Genomic DNA, 21,082 nt, shown 5'->3' on the forward strand with positions numbered 1-21,082 from the left:
GAAATGTTGGGGGTTAGGGGTTGACACTACTGAGTCCGGTAATGAGTTCCACGCTTCGACAACTCGATTGCTAAAGTCATATTTTTTACAGTCAAGCTTGGAGCGATTAATATTAAGTTTGAATTTGTTGCGTGCTCTTGTGTTGTTGCGGTTGAAGCTGAAGTAGTCATTGACAGGCAAGACATTGCAACATATGATTTTGTGGGCAATACTTAGATCGTGTTTTAGGCGTCATAGTTAGTCTAGACCTAGGATTGAAAGTCTAGTCTAGTGGAGGAGAAGATGAGATCAAGACAATTGTTGTGTCTAGTATTGTCAGTAACTAGTTGATCTAGCCCAAGACTGGTAATAGCGTTGTAAAGGATTGAATGTATGGGTTCAGTTGTACATTTGTTTAGGGTCCAGTTTATATGTGGTAGGTTTAGGTCACTAAGAAAAATAAGAGGATGTGGGAGGGAGGCTGCCCACCTTAGTAGTGAGGTTAGTTTGTTCAAATGTGTGAAGTTATAATCGTATAGTAGGAAGCAACGTGTGGTATTTAAGGTCAGTTTATTTATTTATTTATTTTATTTGTCATACAAATATAGTATTGTATTGTAGTATGTTTAACATAATATAAGTATAAAGTAGAGACAGAAAAGATAAAAAGACATTTGGACAGGAACGGTTGGCACAAAGGTGCACTTATGCACGCCCCAGTTCACAGACGATAGTTTCTGGAAGATCAAATTCGTGTTTAACTTGCACCTTGTTTGGGTTCAGTAATTTCTTATAGAAGATTGCAACTCCACCTCCTCTACAGGTTTCGTGATAAGATCGGTAAGCATGATAGTCCCTTACTGTGATAATGATGTCTGGGAGGGATGCATTTAGCCATGTTTCGCAGATGAATATAATGTCGAATTTAGCAGTTTTTATAATAACAGGATAATACTTTGTATGATAGTTTATTATTAGAGTTATTAATAGTTATTAATAGTTAATGATTATAGTTAACAAGTTATGAGATGGACTTTTTACTCTGGGGTTAATTTCCAGTAGTAATAGAGGGAAATGAGGAAGCAGAACGAAGGACTGCATTGGCCTTAATCCCGTAAAACATAAATTAAGGTGTTTTTTTAAATCATAATGGCTACTTATCCTTATACAAAGTATTATTCTAGCACTACTATTATTGTTATTGTTAAATTTTTATGATAGTGTTAGTTACTAAGGAACCTGCCTTTGTGGCTGTCATTTTTCGTTATACAAGAGCTTTGTAAATATGTAGTAAAAATGGGAGGGTTTGGAATCTATAAATCTACTTATATATTTATGAAAACAATTTCAACTGCTGTTGTTAAATAACTGATTCCTGTTAAATAGAATATATTTCATCCATACTAAATTGTGATTATAGAATTGACTCATAGGTGACCAATCTGAGTTATTGTCCCCAGTATTAGATAAAAAAGAGTACAGAGCTGATTTTGACATTTGTGGATTGCTAGAGAGAGCTAGGATAAAAACACTCTTTGAAAGGTTATAGCCCTTAACTGGATGTAAAGTCTACTGAATCCAACCAACTTAATTTTGAAAAGCCATGAGGTGCATTAAACTCTAAGTGTCTTGAATCACTGATGTTCTGTTTGGATATTACTACTAAGATTAATTAATTTATTTTCAGGAATACAAAATGAATGTATTTCAATATCAAGTTGAAGTTGGATACCGAATTGATATCAACAAGATCAAAGAGCAAATATAATAACAATATTTTAAAAGCAATGATAGAACATCTTGAAAACAGAATATTTTTATTTACAAATAATTTTTGCCCCAAAACAAGCTTATGGAAGCATTGTCATCAATATTAATAAAAGAGAACTGAAAATAATATTTTCATTCCATTAATTAATAAAACTGTTTCTTTTCACAGGAAATTTTGTAATTTCAGGCAATATAAATGTGAATTAATGCATTTTTTTAAAAAAATTGTTATTTATAATAGAAGGAAGAGGGAAATATATTTTTGTGTTTACTACAGAGAAAATTGTTGGTATTGATATTAGAAATAGCAATAGCACTTAGACTTATATGCCACTTCATAGTGCTTTACAGCCCTCTCCAAGTAGTTTACAAAGTCAGCATACAGTTTACAAAGTCAGCACAACAATCTGGGTCCTTATTTTCCTGACCTTGGAGGGATGGGAGGCTGAATCAACCTTCAGCCAGTCAAGATCAAATTCCTGGCAGTGGGTAGCATCAACCTGCAATACTGCATTCTAACCAGTGCACCATTGTGGCTCGTTTCAAAATGGAGTACCGTATTTTTCGGAGAATAAGATGTACCTTAGTTTTGGGGGAGGAAAACAAGGAAAAACTGCCTCTGCCTCCCAGCAATTTGCCAAATAAGCAAACAGCAAACAACACAGATGATATACATTGTTTGCTATATATTTCTGTGTATGTGTGCCTGACCCATAGAAATAGCATAGAATTGGAGAAATGTATATTATGGCAGTGTATTAATCCCAGAAAGTTTTCTTAAATGTAATCACACTAATCCCTCTCAATGATATAAATAGATTTACTCCAAACATAACTAAGCGAGGGTATAACTCAGCTGACTTATCTTAATACTAAAACAGGACACGGTTACATTTCAGATTATACATTTACAGATTTTTTAAATTGATGTGGCTTTCTGGAAGTATTTTCTGCTATTTAAAAGAAGATACAATAGCACTGGGCCTCTTCAGATCAAGCATTTATTTTAAAAAGCTTCTTGATTTTGTTAAGTTAATAATAAAGCAGTCTTTTAAAAATAAGTCTAATAATTTGAACATTCTATAGACATTTATAGTAATTATCTTATCTCCTTGCAGGAAAAAACAAACAGCCAGTTTCAGCACGGTCTGATCCCTCCAGCAATTTTAGCACATGGCTTGCCGGCAAGGTCAATCAATCAGCTGAGTGTCGGGAGGCTGATAATCAGTAGCTTGTGTTAAGCAGGCTCTGCTGCTGTTTGCTGCGAGGAGCTAAATTGCTGGCAGGCAGAGACCAAAGAGTGGGGGTGGATGGCTGGGGTGGATGGATGGTGCCATCAGTGTATAAGATGCACCCAAGTTTTCTTCCTCTTTGGGAAAGTAAAAAGATGCATCTAATACTCCAAACAATATGGCATCTTATAGAATAGAATAGAATTTTTATTGGCCAAGTGTGATTGGACACACAAGGAATTTGTCTTGGTGCATATGCTCTCAGTGTACATAAAAGAAAAAGATACATTTGTCAAGAATCATGTGGTACTTAATGATTGTCATAGAGGTCAAATAAGCAATGAAGAAACAATCAATATTAATAAAAATCTTAGGATACAAGCAACAAGTTACAGTCATACAGTCCTAAGTGGGAGGAAAAGGATCATAGGAATGATGACAAAAACTAGTAGAATAGAAGTGCAGATTTAGTAGAAAGTCTGACAGTGTTGAGGGGATTATTTGTTTAGTAGAGTGATGGCATTCAGGAAAAAACTGTTCTTGTGTCTAGTTGTTTTGATGTGCAGTGCTCTGTAGCGACGTTTTGAGGGTAGGAGTTGAAACAGTTTGTGTCCAGGATGTGAGGGGTCAGTAAATATTTTTCCCGCCCTCTTTTTGACTCGTGCAGGTCCTCAATGGAAGGCAGGTTGGCAGCAATTGTTTTTTCTGCAGTTCTGATTATTCTCTGAAGTCTGTGTCGGTCCTGTTGGGTTGCAGCACCAAACCAGACAGTTATAGAGGTGCAGATGACAGACTCGATGATTCCTCTGTAGAACTGTATCAGTAGCTCCTTGGGCAGTTTGAACTTCCTGAGCTGGCGCAGAAAGAACATTCTTTGTTGTGCTTTTTTGTTGAGGTTTTTGATGTTAGGTGACCATTTTAGGTCTTGAGATATGATAAAACCTAGAAATTTGAAGGTCTCTACTGTTGATACTGTGTTGTCTAGTATTGTGAGACGTGGAAGGGTTTCTCCTAAATTCTACCACCATTTCTATGGTTTTAAGTGTGTTCAGTTCTAGATTGTTCTGGTCACACCACAAGGATAGTTGTTCAACTTCCCATCTGTATGCGGATTCATCATTGTCTCGAATGAGACCGATCACTGTTGTATCATCTGTAAACTTCAGTAGTTTAACAGATGGATCGTTTGAGATGCAGTCATTAGTGTATAGAGAGAAGAGAAGTGGTGAAAGTACACAGTCTTGGGGGGCACCTGTGCTAATTGTACATGGATCTGATGTGATTTTTCCTAGCTTCACCTGCTGCTTCCTGTCTGTTAGGAAGCTTGTGATCCACTTACAAGTGTGTTCAGGTACCACTAGCTCATTGAGTTTGGTTAAGAGAATGCCCGGTACAATGGCATTGAATGCTGAACTACAAAGAGGGCCCTAGCGTAGGTCATTGGAGATTCAAGATGTTGAAGGATGTAGTGTAGAGCCATATTAACAGCATCATCTGTCGATCTATTTGCTTGGTATGCAAATTGCAGGGGGTCTAACAATGGATCTGTGATGGTTTTCAAGTGGAAAATCACTAGCCTTTCAAAGGTTTTCATAACTACAGATGTTAGAGCAACTGGTCTGTAGTCATTCAGTTCCTTGATGGAGGGCTTCTTCGGCACTGGGATGGTAGTCGAGTGTTTGAAGCAGGAAGGAACATAGCACAACTCTAGTGATTTGTTGAAGGTTTGGGTGAAGATGGGGGCCAATCGGTCAGCACAGACTTTTAAGCAAGAAGGAGTTATCTTGTCTGGGCCTGGTGCTTTTCCAGGCTTCTTATTTTAAATTTTGTCAACTTTCAATTTTGTGAAGCGTGGCTTCTGGTAAATATATAATGCAGATACACATACATAAATATGTGAGAAATATCTCCACATTTATTAAGGAATAAGAAAACTCCAAAAATAGTTTAAAGCACAACTGACAGTTTATGCAAGAAACTATCAATAGCATGCAAGTTCAACCTAACAACTGTGGGCAGTACAAACACATATTTTTTGCACTATAAAATGCTCCAGATTATAAGATGCACTTGCTTTTGGCGAGGAAAACAAGTAAACAAAAAATCAGCCTCTGCCTCCCAGCCCCAGGACATGGTTTGGTCACTCCGTTGCACCCAACGCTGGTTAACTGTGGGGGGTCAGAGGTCGACCTCTAGGTTTCTCCCTTGTGGGGTGCCTCAGGGGTTGGTCCTCTCCCCCCTACTATTTAATATCTACATGAAACCACTGGGTGAGATCATCCAGGGGTATGGGGTGAGGTATCATCAGTACGCTGATGATACCCAGCTGTACATCTCCACCCCATGTCCAGTCAACGAAGCAGTGGAAGTGATGTGCCGGTGCCTGGAGGCTGTTAGGGTCTGGATGGGTGTCAACAGACTCAAACTCAACCCTGATAAGACGGATTGGCTGTGAGTCTTGCCTCCCAAGGACAATTCCATCTGTCCGTCCATTACCCTGGGGGCAATTAATGACCCCCTCAGAGAGGGTCTGCAACTTGGGCATTCTCCTCGATCCACAGCTCACATTAGAGAATCATCTTTCAGCTGTGGTGAGGGGGGCGTTTGCCCAGGTTCGCCTGGTGCACCAGTTGCGGCCCTACCTGGACTGCTCACAGTCACTCATGCCCTCATCACCTCGAGGTTCGACTACTGTAATGCTCTCTACATGGGGCTACCTCTGAAGAGTGTTCAGAAACTTCAGATGGTGCAAAATGCAACTGCGAGAGCAATCATGGGCTTCCCTAGGTATGCCCATGTTACACCAACACTCCGCAGTTTCCGGTCGCTTACAATTAAAAGTGTTGGTTATGACCTATAAAGCCCAAGACATCAGACCAGAATATCTCTGGGACCGCCTTCTGCCACATGAATCCCAGCGACCGGTTAGGTCCCATAGAGTTGGTCTTCTCCGGGTCCCGTTGACTAAACAATGTCGTCTGGTGGGACCCAGGGGAAGAGCCTTCTCTGTGGCGGCCCTGACCCTCTGGAATCAACTCCCCCCCGGAGATTAGGATTGCCCCCACCCTCCTTGCCTTTCGTAAACTCCATAAAACCCACCTCTGTCATCAGGCATGGGGAAATTGATTCCCCTGGGCTGTTTTTGTTTTATGCATGGTTTATATGAGATGTATGATTGCTTTTTATATTAAAGGTTTTTAAATTGTTTTAATCAATTAGATTTTACTGTTTTACTGTTGTGAGCCGCTCCGAGTCTTTGGAGAGGGGCGGCATACAAATCTAATAAATAAAATAAAATAAGTAAATAAACAGCTGGATCCCAGCCTCTTGTAGCCCCATCAATCAGCAGGCTGGCTGACTACAAATGGCTCTCTTGCTACCTCCTCTGTGTTTGCTGCCTTTAGGGAATGTTGGAGCCTTTGCCAGTGCTCCTGGCTATCACTGTTATTCGTCACCACCATCTATCACCACCGCATGCGCCACCACTCACCACTTCTGCCTATTGTTGGTCGGATTGGTCTTCTGGAATATCATCAATCAGCTGTTCCAGGCAGCAGGGATCACCATCACCTATCATCAGCACCTATCACCAGCGAACAGCAGCGGCGGCAACAGGCAGCAGCAGCAATACGTGGCAGCAATCCCTGCTGTCTAGAACAGCTGATTGGTGGTATTCTGGGAGGCCAATCCAACCACCGATAGACAGCAGTGGCGAGCGACAGCAAGGATAAGCAGTGGTGGTGAGAAGTGGTGGCAGCAATAGGCAGTGGCGATAGGAAATATTTGCTCCATAAAATGCACGGAGATTTCCACCCACTTTTTTGGAGGGAAGTGCATCTTACAGTGCAAAAACTATGGTACTTTTTTCACAAATCAATCAGTATTCAAGCCTCAATATTCATTAATGTGCTGCATCTTTTATCTCAGAAGCCCAGATTCATAAATTCCCCAACTCATACAATGCACACACCTGGCACATATGCCTTCCAGATGTGTTAGCTGATGATTCTCAGGATTCATCAGAATGTACTCAGAAATGGTGGCTGTGCTGGATGGGAATTCTAAAGATATAAATTTTAAACATCTAGAGCAGTAGTTCCCAACCTTTTTTTGGCCATGCCCCACCTAAGCATCTCTAAAATCCTGATGCCACCCACATGACATATAATTCTTACTATTCAAAAAGTAACTCCTACTCATGTGGAGGAAGCTTTAAAAGCCAATAACTTATTGCCCCCCTCCCTTAAAAATCACCCCCCCCCCCCCCCGTGGGAACAAGGGATCTAGAGGGAACTAGCTGGGAAAGACTGGTATATACTGTCTAGTATTTTGTATCAGAAACTCCATACTATATTGTATACGTTTTGCATTTTTCTATTGCACTTTAATTCCTAGATTTGGTAACCTTCTGTTCTTAAGCAGAAACAAAGCAAAATCTACCATCTCTCACCATTCAGTAAAGTGCTGGTTTTCTACCTTAATAGAAGAATTAAAGTTAAATGAGTACAATTTTGCAATTGGCAAGCACAATATTTTTCATTAGTCAAATATACCTGTAACACAGAAGCAGTGAAAATATAAACTTCCTAAATATGCATAATTCTACTCCACCGTGGCACATTTCAGACACAATACCTTAAATTACATTGGTTCCCCCAGACATGCTCTTCAGACCAAATTAGAGTCTGCTATGTTTAGTCTTCAAGCCACCAAAGATCAATTCAAACAATCAGAATCCATTCAATTTTGTTTTGGTCCTACCTTGGTTGAGATAAGTCAGAGTCTCTTCATGAAGCTTGATGGCAGGAGATGTGGCTGCACAGAGCACATATTGAAACGGAGGGAGTTTTGCATCATTCTCAGGGGAAAGTTGAGGTTCTTCTTGTTTAAAGAATGGCAATGCGAGCACATCACTGAAAACATGAAATGAAATGTTAGTTAGCAGTGGGTTGCCAAAAAAATCAAAGTACAGTGTTGTGGTTCAGCCTGAGGCAGATCAAAGACCAGCTGCATCTTTGCTGGCTCCATGCCCAGAGGAGGCTGACAGCGAAGAGGAGGGGGCTGAGCAGTCGGACAGGGGAGAGTCCAGTCAGGAATGTGACGAGGAAGAACAGCATGGGAGCCCCGGGGAGGGGCTCTCCCCAGCCAGTAGCTTGGAGTCTTTGGAGTCATTAGGTGACAAAGCCCAAGCTGTCATTGACATGCGACAGAGACGTTTAGATCAAAGGAAGGATCAATTGAGGAAATATTATCAGCATTGAATAAGGAACACCAGGGCTTGGGTGTGGTCCTCATTAGCAGGGAAGGGTTTATAAGGCAGGCAAGCTCTTGAAGCCATGTGGAGTGTTATCAGTTTGGAGTTGATGTAAGCTGCATTGTTTTCTCGGTGTTTCTGTTCCTGGCTCGTGGCCCAGCAGTTTTGAAGACCCGTGGGAGGTGTATGTCTGTTATCTACAGCCTCGTCTTGGCAGCAAGGATCCTCTATTTATGTTCCAGTGTTTTCCTGCTTTGTAAGGACATTTTCTGTTAGCTTCGTTTCTCTTGAACATTATAAAACTGTATTTGAATTTTACCGGTGTGTCTGGCTTATCTTTTTGGGTTGGTCATAGCTTCCGGAGTGACCCAGACAGAACAGTACAGTTGCCTTTTGAAAAAAGCACTTTTGGGACAACCATGACATGGATAACTATGAATTTCCATAGATAAAAGGGGAGGTAACAATATGAAAGGAAATGTGAAATACATACGAGGAAGAAGAGAATTAAAGGATTCTAGCCAGACTTTACTTTAAAGTAAGGTGACCAGATGTCCCGGTTTTCACGGGACAGTCCCGCTTTTGAGCAATTTTTCCCACGTCCCGGGGCATTTTTTAAAAGTCCCAATTTTTTAAAAACAAGCTGCCAACTGGACATTGCTGGACCTCTGCATTGGTTGATTTTGAGCAGCGTGGAAGCTATGCTTCCTTCTTCGCAGCTTCCAAGTTTTTTCCCCAGCAGATTCTACTCGGTGATGCCAGGGAAAAACTCGGAAGCCACAAAGAAGAAAGCTCAGCTTCCACGCTGCTCAAAATCAACCAATGCGGAGGTCCAGCAATATCCAGTTGGCGGCTTGTTGGCTGGGCTGCTCGTCGTGCCTGCATCTCCTCCACAAGCCCGTGACTCTGCACTGCGTGCACACATAATGGTAAAGAGTAGACTTTTCCCCAAATATACTTCAATCTATGCTATTGTTCTTGATAAGGCAAGACACTCCATAAACTCCAATACTTCAGCACTGCAACCTCCTCATACTGCACCTCTCCCACCAAGAGTCTATCCGCCCAGAAATTACTATTGTAGAAACTATTCCCAGGATCAAAAGTGATTCAGTCACACACACCCGTTATTAAAAAAGCAAACTAGGTACAAAGACATGTATCTATTAAACATGTATGCACGTTTAGTAGATCCAGGCATGAATTTCATACTCAAGTTAATGGTACCTGGTAATACCTATATTCATGACCTATTACAGTGATGGCGGACCTATAGCATGCATGCCACAAGTGGCACATGGAGCCATATGGGAGGACACATGACTTTTCTATGTTTCAGCTCCAAGGCGCATAATAGAAACATAGATGTGCTAGCCAGCTGATTTTTGGCCTTTGGAAAGGCCATTTCATCCTCCGGATGCTTCAGGGAAACTTCCCTGAAGTTCCAGAAGCAAAAAAAATCCCCCAACAGACAAACCAGAAGTTTGAAAAAACACACATCTGGTTTGCCCGTTTGGGCATTTTTTTTAACCTAACTGCAGTGGTGGGGGAGTAGAGCCATATTGGTATGAACCCACTGATTTTTGGCAATTTTTTTCCAGTGTCTCTGTGTGGAAGAAACCCTCAGCTGTGCTTTGGATAAAGTTTTAAGGTCAGCATTAAAACAGGGGGGCGGAGGAATTCTTCTGACATGGACACTCCAGGGTGGGGGGAAAGTCACCAAAAATCAGTGGATTCATACTGGTACGGCTCTCCAAACCACACCGGATGAACCCACCAGTGCCTACCGGGCTCCAGAAAGGCCTGTGCGCATACACGGAGGGCAGTGCGGGGGATGGGGTTCACATGTGCGTGGGGGGGAAAGGGGTATGGGCACATACACGCATGTTAGCACACATAAGAACATAAGAAGAGCCATGCTGAATCAGGCCAAAGCCCATCGAGTCCAGCATTCTGTGTCACACAGTGGCCCACCAATTGTCCATGGGGATCTTTGAGAAGGCAAAACCCTCCCTTTCCCTTGACCCCCAACAAATAGTGCTCAAGGGAATCCTGCCTGCCTTAACCAATATAGAGGTGGCACATGGACATCCGTTTCAATAATCACCGATACACTTGGCATCCATGAATCTGTCTAATCCTGCCTTGACATCACATACACATCCTTGTGGCAAGCGAACCAAAAAAGATTCACCATCACTGATCTATTTTATAGTTTGGTAACTGCAAGATAAATCTGTTATCCATTCACACTCCAGAAAAGTTAGAACTAGTCTTGTTCAACTTCTGGTGACTTCCTATTCATGTATTTTTTTTTCAATACTAGTATGGAAACAGTTGCCACTGCTTTTTTCTAAGAAGTTTTTTTCACTCTGTGTTTAGCTACAGTATTTCCCAGTGTCTGCCATCCAAATGCAAATCATATTTGCCCAGACTTAGCTTTTCTGAGATAAAGTAAGGTATACCAGGTGTGTCTCCAGGTGGGGTAAATTGGGATTATGGTAAATCTCCACATTTCCAGTCATGTGGCTTTTAAAGACCACTCTTCTTGATTATAGATAAGTTCATGTTTAGTGTTTCCAAACAAGCTGGGCCACATTCTAAAACTGTTTAACTAGTCATAAGATTAGGAACATAAATGCCAAAAGTTAAAAAGGCTGAATGTACATAATGGAAATCCACTTGGAAACCATGAGGTTTCAGGAAACTAATATTTCATAGTATTAAAATTAATTATGCTGCGCTATAAATCATTGTAGTCTATGTAATAAATGAACAAAGAATAAATTATGCTTTTTTCTAAATCGATAATATTTATTATCTAATGAATCAAATTCGTTTAACTTGTTGGGCTTATTCAAGAGATGCAACATTAGGTCAACTAATAATAATTGTGTAAATGTGGGGGGAAAACCCTACATTTTCTAGAAGCTGTCACATCAACAATTATCAATAACATAAACTGAAAGTTAGGACAAGAAGATGTTCTCTTGTGGCTACACAGATTAATAAATCTTTTTCACCAGCAAGAAGATTTTAAAAAATTAGCTAAACGCATTAATCACATCTGTTTTGATAATAAACATGATAAAACTTCTTAACTGAAAGAGACTGTGATTTCATTTTATGGGGAACTAAAGTTAAAAGGTATATGAACTTCAAAGTTAAATATGGAAATGTAGACAGCTTTGCTGGTAACTGATAATTTCTTGACAATATTATTTCTTTATTTTATAGTTTGCTGAAATAATTGTTTCAAAGACAGCAAAATAATACATTTTCAATGCAATAAAGAATTTAAGTTATCAAGAATCTAAACCAGTAAAATACATTGTGTTCTTTTCATCTTCAGATCTACTATATAAAGTCTTTAAACCATCTCAACATAGAGAGCTACCATAATGATAACTGGAAATGTAAAAAGGACTGTATATTAATAAACTTGTAAAAAGAGTGGTTGTTACCATAGTTCCCTCTAAGCTGAGCAGTGAGCAATCGCTCACTTAAAAATCATCATCAACTCAGAGTTTTCCAAACCTGCCCAGAAGCCGAGAGGGAAAGAGTGAGAGGGAAGGAGAGAGAGAGGAAGAGAGGAAGAGAGAGAAACAGATAGAAAAAAGAGAGGAAGGAAAAAGAAAAAGAAAAAGAATGGGAGTAAGGAAGAGAGAAAGAAAATCAAAATCTAGTTTGAAACTAGCTCAACTATTTAAGTGGCATTTTGATATTGATAGAGTTGCCCTATTATGAGCTCACTGTTATAGACACACAGTACAGTACAGTGATACCTTGTCTTACAAACTTAATTGGTTCCGGGACAAGGTTCTTAAGGTGAAAAGTTTGTAAGACAAAACAATGTTTCCCATAGCAATCAATGGAAAAGCAATTAATGCGTGCAAGCCCAAAATTCACCCCTTTTGCCAGCCAATGTGCCCGTTTTTGCGCTGCTGGGATTCCCCTGAGGTTCCCCTCCATAGGAAACCCCATCTCTGGACTTCTGTGCTTTTGCAATGCTGCAGGGGAATCCCAGCATCGCAAAAACAAGTGCTTCGCTGGCAACGGAAGTCCGGAGGCGTGTCATCCCAGCGGCAGCGGTGGGTTTGTAAGGTGAAAATAGTTTGTAAGAAGAGGCAAAAAAATCTTAAACCCCGGGTTTGTATCTCGAAAAGTTTGTATGATGAGGCATTTGTAAGATGAGGTATCACTGTATTTTATTTTGAAATTCTCTGAGGCAAAACAAGGTGGGTTTTTTGTTTGTTTGTTTGTTTATTTATTATTTCTGTGCCACCCAGTCCCGAAGGGACTGCCGCTCAGACACTATACTTTTCCGCCCACCCACCCCAAAAAATTAGAGGGAACACTGGTTGTTACGGGCACACAATCTCCTTCTTTTGCTTAATGCAAAAAAAAAAAAAAAACACTCCCAGAGTGAAGTAGTGGCTAAATAAATATTCACCAATCAGTTTTCACACTTACGACCATTGCAGTATTCCCATGGTCATGTGATTCTCAACTGTGGCAAAAGAGCTCATAAAATGGGGCACAACTCACTTAACAACTGTCTTGCTTAACCTTAATTGGACACAATCACAATTATAAGTCGAGGACTACTTGTCTAGACACTACTACAAGAAAATCCACACTTGGTTCAAAACAGATTGAAGAAGGAAATATGCTTAAATTGGAAAAATGTCACATTTTGGAATTCCATGTTGCCCAAAACCATTTTCTCGCCTTTGAAAACATAAACAAGGGTTAATTTTTGAACTCTCAAAAAAAAATTTTTTTAATGAAAGTAGTATCTGCTGCTATGTGGCCTGAAAAAATCATCACCGTGCCTTTAATTAGGCTCAACACTGAAACACCATTGTTATATACCAGTGATGGTGAACCTTTTTTTCCTCGGATGCCAAAAGAGCATCCATGCACACTATCACGCATGCCCGAGTGCCCACACTCATAATTCAAGGCCTGGGGAGGGCAAAAACTGCTTCCCCTGCCCCTAGAGGCCCTCTGGAGGATGGAAACAGCCTATTTCCCAACTTCTGGTGGGCCCAGTAGGCTTCGTATTTTGCTCCAAAGGCTTCCCTGGAGCCAGGGGAGGGTAAAAACGCCCTCCCCTTTCACCCAGAGGCTCTCTGAAAACCAAAATAAACTCCCAGAGCCTCTGCAAGCCAAAGATCAGCTGGCTAGCACACACATGCACATTGGAGCTGAGCTAGGGCAATGGCTTGGGTGCCAGCAAGTATGGCTCCGTGTGCCACCTATGGCACCCATGTACTTCAGAGCTAAATTGAGATTGCTGTTCCAGGGCTGGAAAACTTTCCAGATGATGTGACTTCTCTTTTCCCTCACCCCCAGCCATTTTATATAGCATATTTGCATTTCTTTTATGAAAAAGTCCCTTACAGTAAACTATATCCATTGGTTTTTTTAAAAAAGATTTAGATTTATAGGCTTAACCCACCCCAAGGGCTGGGCTGGTACCAGAATTGCACAAGGTGAAATCACAAGAGTTCTCCCTCCCAGAAGACTTGTTGTTCGCAGTATTACAAAACCAGATGAAAAAAAAGAAGACAAGAAAGGATAAAAGAATACAATACCTAACCCTTACCAGAATCATCCCACAGGCTAATTCTTACACTTCATTTCTGCCCAGCAACCTAAATCTAGATATGGGTCTCCACAGGCTCCTGTTATCTCCCTCATACTCCAACTCCCATGCCTCCATCTATTTTACCTGATTCTCATGAGAACATGCTTAGTTCAATTCCAGTGGGAAACTGCTAATTTTAAAACATCCAGTGAAGTTAAGGAAGTAGATGAACAATGGGATAATAAATCTCCCTCATTTAAACTTGTATGTTCAGTTTCACATTCAAGAATCCATTTAAAATTATGCTGTCTTCTTGATCAGAATAGTTAATACCCAAGGAAGGAAAATTATAATTATATTTCTGGCAATATTATTTAGGTGGTAGAAATACAAGAAATAAATGTCATAATGCTGCATTTAATTTTAGTCTGCTACTGATTTGAACAAGGACTAGAGAGCATTAGCATAAGGCCAGAAAATCTGGGCTACATAAAATTTATTTGAAAAAACAAAATATGCCCTAGTATTGGTAACCAAATGAAGAACGCTTACTCTTACTCTTACTCTTACGCTTACTCTTCAGATTCACTGCTTCTATAACTAGCACAGAAGGTAAACCTTGACTTGTGAACACCTTCTTCTGGTTTCTTTTTAGAGTCAGCATTGGAAAAACTTAAGAATTTTTTCTTCTCTATCCCCCCCTCCCCCCGAATGTGAGTGTTATGGATTAAGAATGTAATTTTGTATACAGTTAAAAGCACAATCAGAAATAAGCATGTGGAAATTTAAAAATTTTATTATTGTATTGTATTGTATTTTAAGATTGATGGTATATTATATTGCATATGTCATTGGAGTGGAGGGGAAAAAATCCAGAAAAAAAGAGGGGAAAATAAGCATGTGGGGCTGGATTCAGCTTCAAACATCCTGGAAAGCCATTAGGTAGGCTGGTTTGATTCAATGTTGCATAAACTCTGTCACTGTGGCTTATGCAAGCAACAAAGCAGGGTTGTGAAGTTATCTAAAGGAACTTATTCTGTACTAGGATTTTATGTAACCCAAGGAAGCATGAGATTGCTGTAAATTTAAACTCCAAATTAAATGAAACTAGATTGTGTTTTTTCGAGGAACTCTAACTTGGTCAGAAATAATGCAAGTAAACATCATTAAAAAGAGCCACTGAGCATTAGACTGAAATAATTCTGTCCTTCACACAAAAATGTCTGAATTTGCACAATATACTAAATCATAAACATCAAGTGGCCTAGCTCCGTGCAACATGCTGGCTAAACATGATTAGCTTGAGTGTCCTGTAGCATAATTTTATTATATTAGCTGGAACGTAAGATTGAAAAATGTCAGTCCAGTCCAGCAGAGGTGTCTCAGATGATTCCTGTGCCTTTCGGAATTGCCCAGAACAAAAAAAAAATATACTAAGTGTGTCCAGTGTTGGGATTCAATTTTTTTACTATCTGTGGGTGTGGCTTGGTGGGCGTGTTTTGGTGGGGATGACAGGGGAAGGATACTGCAAAATCCCCATTTCCTCCCCATCAGCTGGGACTCGGGAGGCAGAGAATAGATGAGGGTGGGGCCAGTCAAAATTGGTATTACCAGTTCTCCAAACTACTCAAAAATTCTGTTACCGGTTCTACAGAATTGGTCAGAACCTGCTGAAACCTACCCCTGAGTGTATCTAACAAAGATCAGCAGTGATGAGAGAAGCTTAAAGACAGCTGTGTCCTCCCAATGCATGGAAGTAACAACTTTAGCAGGGCAGGCCCAGCAGGCTCATAAAATGACAACCCTCATAGCAGGGTTCCTTATGTTAAAATTATATGACTTCAGCAAATTCAGAAGTACTACTTGTGTTTGCCTCTGGGGGAAGTTAAACTTCCCGAAGTAGCATTATCCACAGTTGTGCATCAATTATTTACTTACCCCTTTCCGATCTATTGTAAAGAAGGTAGGTAAGTAAGGATGACCACTCCCAGACTTTGTAACTAGCAGGATGTGCTGCTGGCTGGGTAAATCTGTAAATTGGAATGCGCCGTATTGGAAAGACAAGTGGGGAAAAGGTGTACTAGTTGATAAGGTTTAAGAAGCCTGGCTCCTGACCTAAGCAAATTCTCACATGCTTTAACTAGATTTGAGTTGGCAAAGTGTTATGTGCAAAGGTCTCAGGCTTCACTTAACAGTGACATATATCTCTGAGACTGCCTTCTACCTCATAGTTCCCAGAGACCAGTAAGATCCCACAGAGCTGTTCTCCTCCAGGTCCCAACAGCTAAATGGTGTTGGCTGGTGGTCCCGCAGGGAAGGGCCTTCTCTGTGGCTGCCCCGGCTCTCTGGAACCAACTACCCCCTGAGATCTGGACTGCCCCCCCAGACCTTCTATTGACCTTCCAGAAAGCATTGAAGACTTGGCTTTTCCAGCAGGCCTGGGGCCATTGATCTTGCAATTTTACAAGGTCCGGCCTTGAATGATATGTATCTATGTGGTTTTTTAACTGTTTTTTTCTTAATTTTTTATTATGTTTTTAAATGTATTTTATGTCCCGTTGTAAGCTGCCCAGAGTCTTTCGGGAGTTGGGGGGCACAGAAATACAACAAATAAATAAAAAATTATAGTTCTCTGTAAAGTTTCCTTCAAGCCATATTTGAATCGTGGTGACTTTATAGAACAATGAGGTTTTCTTGGTGCATCACTACATTTTCCTGGGATGTTTTGTTTTCTAATTAGCATACCTATTGGTATTCCTTGTAAGTTGTTTTAATCTAAATAGTAAGCTAAGCTCCAAGTTTAGAAAAAAAAATGAGTAGGTGCTGCCACCTTTTGAGACACATTCCAATCCTTAGATAACATGAAAACTTCTAAGCAAGACTTCAGTGGGTGGCTTCTCAGAAACAATGACTAAATTAACACAGAAACAAAGGCAAGCCAAGCAAACAATATGATTTGTGAATCTGATTTTACTCAACCAATTCTGATTTCCTAACCCTCGGTCCTTCCTTTCCAAACTGAATACTAAAAAATATTTATTATGGCATTTTAGTTAGCTTTAAAAAGATGTTGCCAAACAATATATTTTTAAGCACCATGAACAATTATACATTTTTTAAAAAAATTATTCCCTAACTACATACACAAAATCATATTAAAACAAAGGCGTTTTCCACTTATGGCTTGCTTCTTAGGGGGCTCAAATGACGACCTTCCATATATTATTTCACTGTTCACTGCCCTTAAGTAGAACATGGCTAACATAGAAACAAAGCAGGAAAAAACTGGATTCATCAAGTCTAGTAAGTAAAATGAATTAAAGGAACTACTCATCATGCATAGATGGGTGGGGGTAGAGGGGGCAGGGTTGAGACCACAGATTTAAAGAACCATTAGGCAGTCTTTTAATCTACAAGTGCTCCACTTCTGAAAGGACACTTTGTGTCCTCCAAATTTGTTCATTGAAATTATTTACTTCAGGCAACCTCATTTGAGCATCTTTATTCAATACAACCAATAGGTTATTTTCTTTTTAAACATCATCTATTTAAGAAGGCCTGGTCTGTGTTGTTGTCAGCAGTCAAACACTAACTATAAGCCAAGGTATATACACACACAAAAAGGAGACTCATAGGTTACTAAAATGATATGTCTGCCAAATTAGAATATCATTTAGTGAAAGTATTTATTCTTTAGTAAATGTATTAATCTTTTCACAAGATAGTATATTATCATCGTGAATGTGGATGACTGCTTTTATGGACTGGGGTTTTAGACTACTATGTTTGGGGTTTTGTCTGCAACAAAGTCTCTTTTACTATATGAAAGTTTGCTGATTACACTCTACATAACAAAGAGTTTCCACATATTTGAGGGAGTGGACCATATCCCCAGAACTTTTATGCTGTAATAAATTGGACAGTTTTTAGTGTTTTAAATGGGTTGTTTTTCTTTGTTTTGAAATGTCACAAGATCTTTTGTTCCTTAAACAGCAGTGTATCTATAGATACTTCAAAGAGATGGTTGAAGCAAGGATGGCTTGCAGGGATAGAATGATTTAATCAATAATTTTGTGGAATGTCGATTCAGTTACATTTCAGGGGGGGGTGTTCCCTTATCAACTGTTTTCCTTTCCTTACACTTCTTGTGGGTCCCGCCCCCCCGTCCCCGCCCCCCTGCTTTGCATTAGAAATGCATATTCTGACACAGATTTGCATAAGGAACTGCAGCAAAAACAAAGGTTTTGAACCTTAGAAATTAAGACAGAGACAGGCTATAACTACTCTTGCCTTATTTTCAAACATTTCTGCTTCTATCTCCCACTTTTTGGTACTATAGCTTTCTTTTTGCTACTACATCTTTTGAATTGAAAGTTCCTTTGCGTTCGTTGATTATTGGATTCTAATAAAGATACATGATAGACTAAAATCCATACATTTGTAGGTGAATATATAAAGTTGCAGAGATCTATATGGAGAGCTAGTTTGGCCTATTGCTTAATGCATCAGACTAGAAAAGGGGAAATGGCAAATTTTAGTCCTACCTTAGGCAGGACATCACCTGGGTGATCTTGAGGCAATCACTATCTCAATCCTATAAAGAAGGCAATGGCAAATCACTTCTGAAAATCATTACCAGGAAAAATGTAGGGACTTATCCAGGTAATTGTCAGCAGTCAAACACTGCTGACAATTGGTGGGTGGGTGGGTGGGTGGGTGGATGGGTGGAGGGGTGGAGGGGTGGAGGGGTGGAGGGGTGGAGGGGTGGAGGGATGGATGGAGGGATGGAGGGATGGATAGATAGATAGATAGATAGATAGATAGATAGATAGATAGATATTACAAATTTCAACACTGACTACCATACTGACCCCCCACAACAGGCAGTATAGGTGGAAAGTATGAGATAGGCAACTTCTGACAATTTTAAAAACCATAATTGACAAACACAAATGGGGGAACCACACAATGCCAAGAGACTACTGGTTATTAAGTCCAAATTATATGGTGTCCCATCTTCCTAAGTCTCTCTCTTATTAGTACCAATCTCATGTATATAAACAGTTCTTTCTTTATATACTATCAATACATACAATATATTCCACTACACAGAGAATAGGCAGCAGTTCCCAGAGTGCGTAACAGCGTAGATACATCCCTCTCTCCCAGTTCTCAGAGTAACCGCATTGCAAACAGGCTCCCAGAATGGAATCAACTGCTTCAGATATTCTATCATCCAGGAAGTCATCCCCAAATAAAGACGCTCAGCATTCCCAGCAGCATTCCCAGAGTGGTTTTTTTCAAGAGGCAACTGGGCTATCCAGGTTTTTCTTGGAAGACCTTTCACTTCTCATCCAAGAAGCTTCCTTGGATCTTCAGAAAAAGCACCTTCTCCCTAGATGTATAACTTGGATCTTACACTCATATTGATCTGGGGGGACGGGACGCGATCCTTCGTTAGCAAAACCGGTTTATTTATTATTTTATTTATTTTTAATTTATTTATTTGTCATACATGTATAGCTTAAAACATGTCAATTCCATGTGTGTGTGTGGACCTATTTCTTCGAGGGTTCATCATTGGGGCAGAACAAGTAGTAGTATGTACAAACATAAGTAAAAAGTAACCATAAAAGAGGACAATAGGACAGTAGGACAGGGACAGTAGGCATAGTGGTGCGCTTATGCATGCCCCTTAATTTATTTATTAATGTGTTTAATTTATTTATTAATGTGTTTAATTTATTTAATTTATTACTTACTTTTTCTATCTATCTATCTATCTATCTATCTATCTATCTATCTATCTATTAATTTATTTAATTTATTCACAAAACCAGCCCTTTGGTAGTATTTCGGTTCTTTTGCTGTTTCCCCCAGCGTTCATCGTATGACGATGTCAAATCTTTTAGAAAGGAGAGAAGTTTACGCCGTCAGTGCAGCCAATGCCCCGAAGTGCGATCACATAATAGTACAAAAAAAGCCACCCAAACTCCGGGCTCAGGTTGGCTCTTTCTATAGAAGCCGCGACCTCCGCTACTCCCGCCCTTAGCACCCGCCGACCGCTTCCCCACCAAGGGCTCCGCGCCCCAAAAGTTCAGGACCTCTCCTGAAGAGGGGCGCACTGAATAACACGGGCGGTTCGCGCTTGTTAAGATGCCCCCGCGTCAGTCTCTGTCTCTGTCTCTGTCTGTCTCTCTGTCTCTGTCTCTGTCTCTATCTCTCTCTCTCACACACACACACACACACACACACACACGTGTGCCCCTCGCTTCAGAAACCTTCACCAATTCAGCCCCCCCTCCAAATTCAGACCAAAGTGATTCCCCACTCATACAACGCAGCAGCGCCAAATTAACGGGCGATGGTTTCTCCTCAGCAGCTACTTTCGCATCTCCTCACTGGCTGACCCGCCATGCGCGGGTGTTGTGTTTCTTTTCTTTTCTTTTCTTCTTTCCTTCCTTTCCTTCCTTCCTTCCGTCCTCCCTACTTTCTTTTTTCTTCTTCTTTTCTTTCCCCCTTCTTCCCCCCACTCCCCTTGGCTCGTGGGCATCCCGCGTCTTTTTCTCCGACTCACCCACGGCTGCCCCCTACACACACACACCATTTTTCGCCTGACTCACCGCAGGTAGCTGCCCGTCGAGTGCTGGTTGTAATGCTCCGGCTGCGTGTGCCAAAACAGCATCTTTTCGCCCTCCGCTCGCCGGCCAAGCCGACCCCTCGAGTCAAATCCTTTCGTCCGGGACGAGCTGCTCCCCCACCGCCCCCGCCCCGCTCGAGGCGCTCAGGTCGGGTCGAGCCGGGAAGCGGTTAGGCAGGAGACAGACGACGGCGAGCCCTCGAAAACAGCCCGGAACCGCGCTCGGCTGCGCTTTTATTGGTCCGAGCCGCGTGAGCCGCTGGGCGGCCGCTCCCCGGCGCTGAGGTCAGCCGCGAGTGCCTTCGGCTTTCCCTGGGTTTCTCCCTCCCCCCCTTCCCCTTCCTCCCCTCAGCTCCGCCGCGACTGGGTTCCTTGGCTTGTGGTCGCCCGCGGCAGAGGTGGCGAAAGCTGAGGAGGAGCCACCGAAGCAGAGGGAGGCGAGGGAGGCGCAGCCACAGAGCGAGAGGCGGCCACCTCTTCCCCCCCAGGAATGCCAAGCCATCGGTCGGCGTCCCCCCTCAGCCCACAGCCCACCCCGTTGCGGGGCTTGACATTCGGTCGCCTGAGGTGGGGGGAGGACTTCGTCTTCCCTAGGGGGCGCTTTGCAGCCGCCC

At 41.3% G+C, this 21,082-nt stretch overlaps 1 protein-coding gene across 2 annotated transcripts in view; it reads right to left on the reverse strand.

The window, feature by feature from the left end:
- The window catches only part of TFCP2L1 (transcription factor CP2 like 1), a 56,094-nt gene extending 35,308 nt beyond the window's left edge, over positions 1-20,786 (reverse strand). For both annotated transcript variants that reach the window (XM_070730049.1, XM_070730040.1), the window contains exons 1-2: positions 20,452-20,786; positions 7,743-7,894 (exon numbers count right to left, since the gene is read on the reverse strand). In XM_070730049.1, coding sequence (XP_070586150.1) covers positions 7,743-7,894; positions 20,452-20,513 — 214 coding nt within the window. In that variant the 5' untranslated portion in view covers positions 20,514-20,786. The remainder of the gene's footprint in view (positions 1-7,742; positions 7,895-20,451) is intronic.
- Between the last annotated feature and the right edge of the window lie 296 nt (positions 20,787-21,082).

Source organism: Erythrolamprus reginae, chromosome 1 (assembly GCF_031021105.1).
Source record: "Erythrolamprus reginae isolate rEryReg1 chromosome 1, rEryReg1.hap1, whole genome shotgun sequence".
Lineage (NCBI taxonomy): Eukaryota > Metazoa > Chordata > Lepidosauria > Squamata > Dipsadidae > Erythrolamprus > Erythrolamprus reginae.